Source organism: Bos grunniens, chromosome 5 (genome assembly GCF_055505025.1).
Source record: "Bos grunniens cultivar Pamir isolate PY7600 chromosome 5, Bosgru_T2T1.0, whole genome shotgun sequence".
NCBI classification, from domain to species: Eukaryota; Metazoa; Chordata; class Mammalia; order Artiodactyla; family Bovidae; genus Bos; species Bos grunniens.
In genome coordinates, this window is record NC_141169.1 from 60,111,949 (window position 1) to 60,122,402 (window position 10,454).

Below are 10,454 nucleotides of genomic sequence, written 5' to 3' on the forward strand. Positions count from 1 at the left end.
GTGTTATCATAAGAGTTTTATTTTATCCATAGTCTATGATAATGTATTTTTGAAGAAGAAATAATGATTTTGAACTTCAGATAATATTCCTTACTAGAATGAAAAGTTGAATGGAAATTGGAGAGAGCTCTGTAGGTGAATTTTAAATTTCATTTATTATCATCATGATGGATATTTTAAAAGATTTGTATTCTATCCTCAAATGTATTTTAATCATTTATTTCCTATAGGAGACACATCCATTTTTCTCTTTGAATGGGGGAAAGGATCAGCAATGAAAAACCACACAAGACCCACAGAATTCATTCTTCTGGGGCTATCAGATGACCCAGAGCTTCAGATTGTGACTTTTCTCTTTTTAATCATCACATATATATTAAGTGTCACTGGAAATTTGACCATCATTATTCTCACCTTGGTGGACTCCCATTTACAGACACCTATGTATTTTTTCCTCAGGAACTTCTCTATATTAGAAATCTCCTTTACAACTGTTGGTATTCCTAGATTTCTGGGCACAATTATCACCAGGGACAAAACGATTTCATACAATGATTGTACAGCTCAGCTGTTTTTCTTCATTTTCTTGGGTATCACTGAGTTTTATCTTCTAACAGCCATGTCTTATGATCGCTATGTAGCCATCTGCAAACCCCTGCATTACACAACCATCATGAACGACAGAGTCTGTGTATTACTTGTCTTTTGTGCTTGGCTCGCAGGGTTCTTAAACATCTTCCCACCTGTTATTCTTTTTCTCCAGTTAGATTACTGTGGTTCTAATATCATTGATCACTTTGCTTGTGACTATTTCCCCCTCTTGAAACTATCTTGCTCAGACACATGGCTCCTTGAAGTGATTGGTTTTTACTCTGCATTAGAGATTCTGCTTTTTACTTTGGCATTAATAATTCTATCCTACATGTTCATCATCAAGACAATTCTGAGGCTGCCTTCTGCCAGTCAGAGAAAAAAGGCATTTTCTACATGCTCCTCTCACATGATTGTCATTTTCATCTCTTATGGAAGCTGTATATTCATGTATGCCAACCCATCAGCAAAGGAAAAGGCATCCTTGAACAAAGGAGCATCTATTCTGAATGCTTCTGTTCCTCCTATGATGAATCCATTTATATATTCACTGAGAAACCAGCAAGTGAAACAAGCCTTCAAGGATACCATCCAAAAGGTTCTCTTTTTCTCCAGGAAATGCAAGTGATTATATCATTAAAAGAGTAAAGTTCTTAAAAATGCTTTCTATTACTCATAATCTTCCAAAACTCTTTCAGTACAGTTGTATGAGTCCTTTTCATCTGTTCCCATGTTAAAAAAAAAATTCCCCACACTGAACCTAATTAACTGGATAAGGTTGAATATTGCTTCAGAATTTTCTATAAATTTTTTATTCAAATATTCTGAATGAAGTAAAGAAAACAGATTGGTGTTGCAATTTTATAGGCCATTTAGCTTGATGAAAAGAATGTGAGAATTGATGCGGATTTCTGAAATTTTCATTTTACCACGTAATAGAAATGACATTATTAGGAAGTTTTTATTCTATTTGGAACTTTCACGAAATGCAACAATAACAATCACTAGAGGGTTGTAAATAAAATATAAATATCTACTTAAATATTTTTAAAGTTTACAAAATAAAGTATATTTGAACTCTTTATATTATTATAATACTTTTATAATAATGAGGAGAGAGAAGAAAGAGAAGGGTAGAGTTAATTTTTTTCAGCAATTACTATATTCCAGGCCTATTCTAATTATTTTCTTCATATTGGCTCATTGAATCTTGTGAACAGCTTTATTTCATTTTCAGTCACTCATTCGTATCCAACTCTTTGTGCTCACATGGACTGCAGCACACGAGGCTCCCCTGTCCTTCACTAGTTCCCTGAGTTTCCTCAAACTCATGTCCATGATCTAGTGATGCTTTCCAAGCATCTTTCCAGATGCTTGGAAAATTTCACAATTTTTCCCAGCATCAGGGTCTTTTCCAGTGAATGTGTTCTTCACATCAGGTGGCCAAACTATTGGACCTTCAGCTTCAGCATCAGTCCTTCCAATTAATATTTAGAGTTGATTTTCTGCAGGATTTACTGGTTTGATCTCACAGTCCAAAGGACTCTCCAGAGTATTCTCTAGCAGTACAATCTAAAAGCATCAGTTCTTGTGTGCTCAGCCTTCTTTATTGTCCAACTCTCACATCCCTACATGACTACTGAAAAACCCATAGCTTTGACTATACAGATCATTGTTGGCAGTGATGTTTCTGGTTTTTAATACACTGTCAGGTTCATCATAGCTTTTATTAAACAACTTTCTGAGGTAGCTGTTATTGATTTTCTCTTGAAGAAAATTTTACCTTATCTTTTCCTCAGGAAATGTTTTATATGAATGTTCTTATTTCACAGCCATAATGAAAAGGTAAAATTGGAGTTAATTTTAAATGGCAACAGAGAAGAACAAGAAAGAAAAGGGATCCAGATTGGAAAAGAAGTAAAACTTTCATTGGCAACAGCATGATACATAATACAAAGAAAACCCTAAAAATACTATCAGAAAATTACTAGATTAATCAGTTAATTTAGTAAGGTTGCAGCATACAAAATCAATACACAGAAATCCACTGAATTCCAATACACTAGTAACAAAAATCTGAAGGAGAAAATAATCAACTCCATTCACCAAGGCAACAATAACAATAAAATATCTAGGAATAAATGCACAAAAGAGCTGTATAAAGAAAACTATAAGACATTGATGAAAGAAGTCAAAGATGACATAAACAGATGGAAAGACATACCAATTCTTGAATTGGAAGACTCAATGTAACAAAATAGAAAGCCCAGAGATAAACTCAAGCACTTTGGGCACCTTATCTTTGAAAAAGGAGGCAAGAATATGCCACAGAGGAAATACAGCCTCTTCGATAAGTGGCGCAGGGAAAACTGGACAGTTATGTGTAAAAGAATAAAATTAGAACACTTCCTAACACCATTCACAAATATAAACTCAAAACGGATTAAAGACCTCCACCACCTTATGTTGGAAATAAAAACAAGTGGGACCTAATTAAACTTAAAAGCCTTTGCACAGCAAAGGAAATCATAAGCAAGATGAAAAGACAACCCTCAGAATGGGAGAAAATATTTGCAAATGAAGCAAATGACAAAGGATTAATCTCCAAAATATACAAGCAACTCATGTAGTTCAATAACAAAAGAATAAGTCATTGACACAATAGGCAGAAGACCTAAATAGATGGCTATTTCTCCAAAGAAGAGATAAAGATGGCTAATAAACACATGAAAAAAATACTCAACTTCACTTGTCAAAACTATAATGAGGTTAAACCTCACATGGGTCAAGATGGCCATCATCAAATAAATGCTGGAGAAGATGTGAAGAAATGGGAATCCTCTTACACAGTTGGTGGGAATGTGAATTTATAGAGCCACTATGCAGAATAGTATGGTGGTTTCTTTAAAAAATAGGAATAAGACTTCCATATGACCCAGCAATCTCACTACTGGGCATATATTCAGAAAATCACAATTCTAAAAGACACAGGTACCCCAGTGTTCATTGCAGCACTATTCACAATAGCCAGGACATGGGAGCAACCTTGATGTCCATCAACAGATGAATGGATAAAGAAGCTGTGGTAAGCACATGGACAGAGAAGGCTGTCAGGCTATAGTCCATAGCATCACAAAGAGTTGGCCGTGACTGAGCACAAATGCAAACCATATGCTGGGTTATAAACTGGTTCATAACAAGCCAAGCATCCACATAAGGGAACAAACTGGAATCAAATATAGTGAGGTAGATAAACCTAGAGCCTGTTATAGAGTGAAGTAAATCAGAAAGAGAAAAACAAATATTGTATATTAACACATATATATGGAATCTAGAAAAATGGTACCGATGAACCTACTTTCAGGGCAGCAATTAGAGACACAGACATAGAGAAAAGACCTGGAACAGAGTGGGGTTGGGGTTGGGAGAAGGTGGGGCAAATTGAGAGACTATCATTGAAACTCATACGTTAAAATATGTAAAACAGATAGCCAATGAGAAGTTGTTGTACAGCACAGTGAGCTTAACTCAGGCCTCTATGACAACCTAGAGATGTGGGCTGGGGTAGGAGGTGGGAGTGAAGTTCAAAAAGAAGGGGACATATGTATACTTATGATAGACTCATGTTAACGTATGGCAGAAACCAACACAACATTGTAAAGCAATTATCCAACAATTAAAAAAACATTGAAAAATAGTATTCAGCATGATTTAATATTTCCTGAATTTCTAGAAAGAGTGTTTCCTGTCAAAATCAAAACACAGGTCTCTCTCAGGTGTTGCTGCTCTGCCTTTTTCTGTCTGTCCTTAATTTTCTAAGAAATATTTTGAAAACATGGAATTAAAAAAACATTTCAAAGAGGGAAATGAGGTCAGTTCCAAGGTTGAGTAGAATGATGAGCCCAAAGGAAGGGCAGTACATGAAAGAATGATGAGAATTTGAATGGCAAAAAAATGTATATACTATATTTGGTAGTTCAGTTCAGTCATTTACTCATGTTCAACTCTTTGCGACCCCATGGACTGCAACATTCCAGGCTTCCTGGTCTATCACCATCTCCTGGAGCTTGCTCAAACTCATGTACATTGAGTCAGTGATGCCATCCAACCATCTCATCCTCTGCCGTCCCCTTCTCCTCCTGCCTTCACTCTTTCTCAGCATCAGGGTCTTTTCCAATTAATCAGTTCCTTGCATCAAGTGGCCAAAGAATTGGAGCTTCAGGTTCAGCATTAGCCCTTCCAATGAATATTCAGGATTGATTTTCTTTGGGATTGACTGGTGGATCTCCTTGCAGCCCAAAAAACTCTCAAGAGTCTTGTCCAATACCACAGTTCAAGAGCATCAATTCTTTGGCACTCAGTATTCTTTGTGGTCCAACTCTCACATCCATACATGACTAATGAAAAAAACCATAGCTTTAACTAGATGCATCTGTGTTGACAAAGTAATGCCTGATTTTTAATATGCTGTCTAGTTTGGTCATAGCTTTTCTTCCAAGATGCAAGTGTCTTTTAATATCATGCCTGCACTCATCATCTGCAATGATTTTGGAGCCCAAGAAATTAAAGTTTGTCACTGTTTCCACTGTTTCCCCATGTATATGCCATGAAGTGATGGAACTAGATGCCATGATCTTAGTTTTTTTTTAATGCTGAGGTTCAAGCCAGCTTTTTCACTCTCTTCTTTCACTTTCATCAAGTGGCTCTTTAGTTCCTCTTCACTTTCTGCCCAAAGGATTGTGACATCTGCTTATCTAGGTTATTGATATTTCAGCAATCTTGATTCCAGCTTGTGCTTCATCCTGCCTGGTATTTTGCATGATGTACGCTGCATATAAGTTAAATGAGCAGGGTGACAATATACAGCCTTAGCATACTCCTTTCTCAATTTGGTACCAGTCCGTTGTTCTATGTCCAGTTCTAACTGCTGCTTCTGGAATGGCATACAGATTTCTCAGGATGTAGGTAAGGTGATCTGGTATTCTCATCTCTTTAAGAATTTTCCACAGTTTGTTGTGAACCACACAGTCAAAGGCTTTGGCATAGTCAATAAAGGAGAAGTAGATGTTTTTCTGGAACTTTGTTGAATTTTCTATGGCCCAACAGATGTTGGCAATTTGATCCCTCATTCCTTCACCTTTTCTAAATCCAGTTGTAACATCTGGAAGTTCTCGGTTAATGTACCGTTGAAGCCTCACTTGGAGAATTTGACCATTACTTTGCTAGAGTGTGAGATAAGTGCAATTGTGTGGTAGTTTGGACATTCTTCATGGTGGAGAGTTCTGACAAAACGTGGTCCACTGGAGAAGGGAATGGAAACCACTTCAGTACTCTTGCCTTGAGAATCCCAGGAACAATATGAAAATGCAAAAAAATATGACACCAAAAGATGAACTCCCCTGGTTGGTAGGTGCCCAATAGGCTACTGCACAAGAGTGGAGAAATAACTCCAAAAAGAATGAAGAGATGGAACAAAAGTGAAAACAATGCCCAGTTTGGATGTGACTGGTGATGTAAGTAAAGTCTGATGCTGTAAAGAATAATATTGCATAGGAACCTGGAATGTTAGGTCCATGAATTAAGGTAAATCAGTTTAGTTCAGTCTCTCAGTCGTGTCTGACTCTTTGCAACCCCATTAAAAGGTAAATCAGAAGTGGTCAAATAGGAGATGGCAAGAGTGAAAGTCAACATTTTAGAATCAGGGGACTAAAATGGACTGGAATGGGAGAATTTAACTCAGAGGACTTTTATATCTACTACTGTGGGTAAGAAGTAGAAGAAATGGATCAGCCCTCATAGTCAACAAAGGAGTCTGAAAGGCAGTACTTGGGTGCAATCTCAAAAATGACAGAATGAACTCTGTTTGTTTGCAAGGCAAACCATTCAATATCACAGTAATCCAAGTCTATGCCCCAACCAGTAATGCTGAAGAAGCTGAAGTTGAACGGCTCTATGAAGACCTACAAGACCTTCTAGAACTGACACCCCAAAAAGATGTCCTTTTCATCATAGGGGACTGGAATGCAAAAGTAGAAAGTCAAGAAATACCTGGAATAATAGGCAGATTTGGAATACAGAATGAAGCAGGGCAAAGACTAATCGAGTTTTGCCAAGACAACACACTGCTCATAGCAAACACCCTCTTCCAACAACACAAGAGAAGACTCTACACATGGACATATCCAGATGGTCAATACTGAAATCAAATTAATTATATTATTTGCAGCTGAAGATGGGGAAGCTCTATGCAGTCAGCAAAAACAAGCCTGGGAGCTGACTATGGCTTGGATCATGAGTTCCTTACTGCCAAATTCAGACTTAAACTGAAGAAAGTAGGGAAAATCACTAGACCATTCAGGTATGCTGCTGCTACTGCAAAGTCACTTCAGTCGTGTCCGACTCTGTGTGACCTCATAGAAATCAAATCCTTTATGATTATTCAGTGGAAGTGAAAAATAGATTCAAGGTAATAGATCTGATAAAGTGCCTGAAGAACTATGGATGGAGGTTCGTGACATTCTACGGGAAGCAGTGACCAAGACCATCCTCAAGGAAAAGAAATGCAAAAAGGCAAAATGGTTGTCTGAGGAGGTCTTACGAATAGCTGAGAAAAGTAGAGAAGCAAAAGGCAAAGGAGAAAAGGAAACATATGTCCATTTGAATGCAAAGTTCCCAAGAATAGCAAGCAGAGGTAAGAAAGCCTTCCTCAGTGAACAATGCAAGGAAATTGAGGAAAACCATAGAATGGGAAAGACTAGACATCTCATCAATAAAATTAGAGATGCCAAAGGAACATATCATGCAAAGATGGTAACAATAAAGTACATAAATGGTATGGACCTAATAGAAGCAGAAGATATTAAGAAGAGCTGGCTAGAATACACAGAAGAACTATACAAAAAAGATCTTAATCACCCAGATAACCATGATGATGTGATCACTCAGCTAGAGCCAGACATGCTGGAGTCTGAAGTCAGGTTAGCCTTAGGAAGCATCACTATGAACAAAACTAGTGGAGGTGATGGAAATCCAGTGGAATTCTTTCAATTCCTAAAAGATGATGCTGTTAAAATGTTGCACTAGATATGTCAGTTTTCATTCCAATCCCAAAGAAAGGCAATGCCAAAGAATGTTCAAACTACTGCACAACTGTACTCATATTTGGTAAGATGCTGTCAATAGAAGTATGAGCACTGGAAAATACTTCCAGGAAGACTATGTGAAAATCAATAGACTTTGAAAGCCCTGGTTTTTATTTGATTGCTCATTGTTATGCCTCTAATTTATAAAACAAGGCTTTTAATTTTTCATTTCCTTGAGAAGAGTACAGTCTTCCTGGCCACGTCCATGAAGGATCACTTGACTTTCAGATTCCTTAGGGTGTAAATAAAGGAGTTCAGCCTGGGGATTACTGAGGTGGTTAGCACAGCCACTCTCTTGCTCAAAGACACCCTGTCCTTTACTGATGGTTTCATGTACATGAAAATGTAGCTGCCATAAGAGATGGAGATGACAATTTGTGGGAAGAACACGTGGAAAAGCCCCTTGTCCTCTGAGTGGTGGAAGAGATCCTCAAAATTGTTCTGATGATATATGGATAAGACAGAATTATTAATACCAAAGTGAACATTAGGGTAAACACAGCAGTGGGAAAGCCCATCATCTCTAGCAGTTTGGTGTCTAAACAAGAAATGTGTGAAATAATCACAATTAAAATGATCAATGGCATAATCAAGTTGTCTGAACAGCATGAGTGATGAAAAAATGATTAAGGATGAAGCCAGCCAAGAAGCCAAGACAAGTAGTGTGCAGTCTCTGTGATTCATGATGTTCATGTAATGCAGCTATTTGCAGATGGAAATGTAATGGTCAGAAGACTTAGTAGCCAGTAGGCAAAACTCAATGACTCCCAAGAGAATGAAAAAGAAAAAAGAAAAATGAGTCATACAATCAGTAAAAGAAAAGTTTTATCTCCTCTAATAATGGTGATAAGGAACTTGGGTATAGTGACAGTTGTGGATGACACCTCTAATATGGAGAAATTTCTGAGGAAGAAATACATGAGGGTCTGTAGGTGGGCATCCAGCAGGGTTAGGGTGATTAATGGTCAGGTTTCCAGTGATGCTGAGCATGTAGATGGTGAGTAGAAAGACACAGCTCACAACGTGAAGTTGTGGATCTGACAGTCCCAGAAGGATAAACTCTTTTATTTCTATGTAGATTCTCCTTTTCTTCTTCTTTTGAGTATCCTTCAGTGGTAAAACGCAAAGAGACTTAAAGAAAAGGAAACTATTCACAGATAGCACTGGAATTTATTTCTGGAAGGACTATGCCATACTAATTTAACTTGGGAAATCTTTGAAAAAACTTATCTTTAATTTTTTTTTTTTTTTTTACTATATGCCAGGGCATATTTTTCATAGAACATTTCTTTTAAAATAACTATTTCACTGATTGAAATGGGGTTAAAAATATACTTAAAATTTTTATCGAAATCACATACTCTAAATGCGAAGATCAGGTTTATTAACCTAGGCTTTTCTATGTATTTGAAATACTGGAATGGAAATGCTATCTGTTGATCTTTTAAATAATTTCCTAAAATATTTCTTTCCCAATGGGAAATTCCTCATCTTTTCTTCAAATTCAGTTAGATTGCATTATTTCCTAATCTTTTATCAGATTTCTTATGTTATTATTTTTCTAGTTAATTTAGAAAAACCAAATATGTCAGGGAAAAGGTCACTCAAATGGGTCTGTCTCCAAAATGAGTCATTGGACTTAAATCTTTCACAATATGAAAGATTTCTAAGTTCTCACTCTGACTCACATCCACCTTCCTAACTTCTGACTCCTTATCTGAATCACACCTAATGGATTCACTATTGTGACCATCTCGAGTATTGGAGCCAGGGTCTGAACTCTGAAATCTAATGTCTGATGATTTGATGTGACAAAGATATAATAATAATAATAGAAATAAAGTGCACAATACACAAAATGAGCTTGAAACATCCTATAACCACCTCCACCCAGGTCCTTGGAAAAGTTGTCATCTACTAAACTGATCCCTGGTACCAAAAGCTGGGAAACTTGTGTAGAGACTCCAGAGTACAGAAGAGGCAGAGTGGATTTTTCATAGACTGGATCTGTGTCATTGGCTAAGGAAACTAAATTGTATGAATATTTAACATCAAACATAAAACATTATCTTTCAGAGAACATTTTTTTCTTCAAAATCTCTGCCATCTAAATATTATTATTCTCTCTATATGTGTGTGTATATTCTGCTTTCTGTCCTATGTTGCATTTTTATATTTTCCTTTTTTCTACATTGATATTCACTTAGTAAAATCTCTCTTTGGTCAGTATAATAGTATAATTCTTTTTTTGTTCTTTGATAGATTTTTTATTTTTTTTAAGATGTCCAAAATCTGTTTTTGTTTATTGTTTTTTTTTTCTTTTTTTTTTTAACTTTACAATATTGGATTGGTTTTGCCATATATCAACATGAATCTGGCACAGGTATACACGTGTTCCACATCCTGAACCCTCCTCCCTCCCCGTACCATCCCTCTGGGTCATCCCAGTACACCAGCCTCAAGCATCCAGTATCGTGCATCGAACCTGGACTGGCGACTTGTTTCATATATGATATTATACATGTTTCAATGCCATTCTCCCAATCATCCCACCCTCTCCCTCTCCTACAGAGTTCACAAGACTATTCTATACATTTTTGCTGTCTCATATACAGGGTTATTGTTACCATCTTTCTAAATTCCATATATATGCATTAGTATACTGTATTGGTGTTTTTCTTTCTGGCTTACTTGGCTCTCTATAATTGGCTCCAGTTTCAT

At 36.7% G+C, this 10,454-nt stretch overlaps 1 protein-coding gene and 1 pseudogene across 1 annotated transcript; one reads left to right on the top strand and one right to left on the bottom strand.

Moving 5' to 3' along the window:
- The first annotated feature begins 274 nt into the window (after positions 1-274).
- Positions 275-1,219, top strand: LOC147372197 (olfactory receptor 6C3-like). Its single transcript, XM_086403628.1, has one exon. It carries the CDS (start codon positions 275-277, stop codon positions 1,217-1,219), a length of 945 nt encoding a protein of 314 aa, XP_086259754.1.
- Positions 1,220-7,946: 6,727 nt separating this feature from the next.
- On the bottom strand, positions 7,947-10,454 carry LOC147372198 (olfactory receptor 6C1-like; annotated as a pseudogene).

Bases quoted from the DNA above. Each gene is read 5' to 3' on its own strand.
- LOC147372197 (XM_086403628.1), top strand. From the start codon at position 275: ATGAAAAACCACACAAGACCCACAGAATTCATTCTTCTGGGGCTATCA.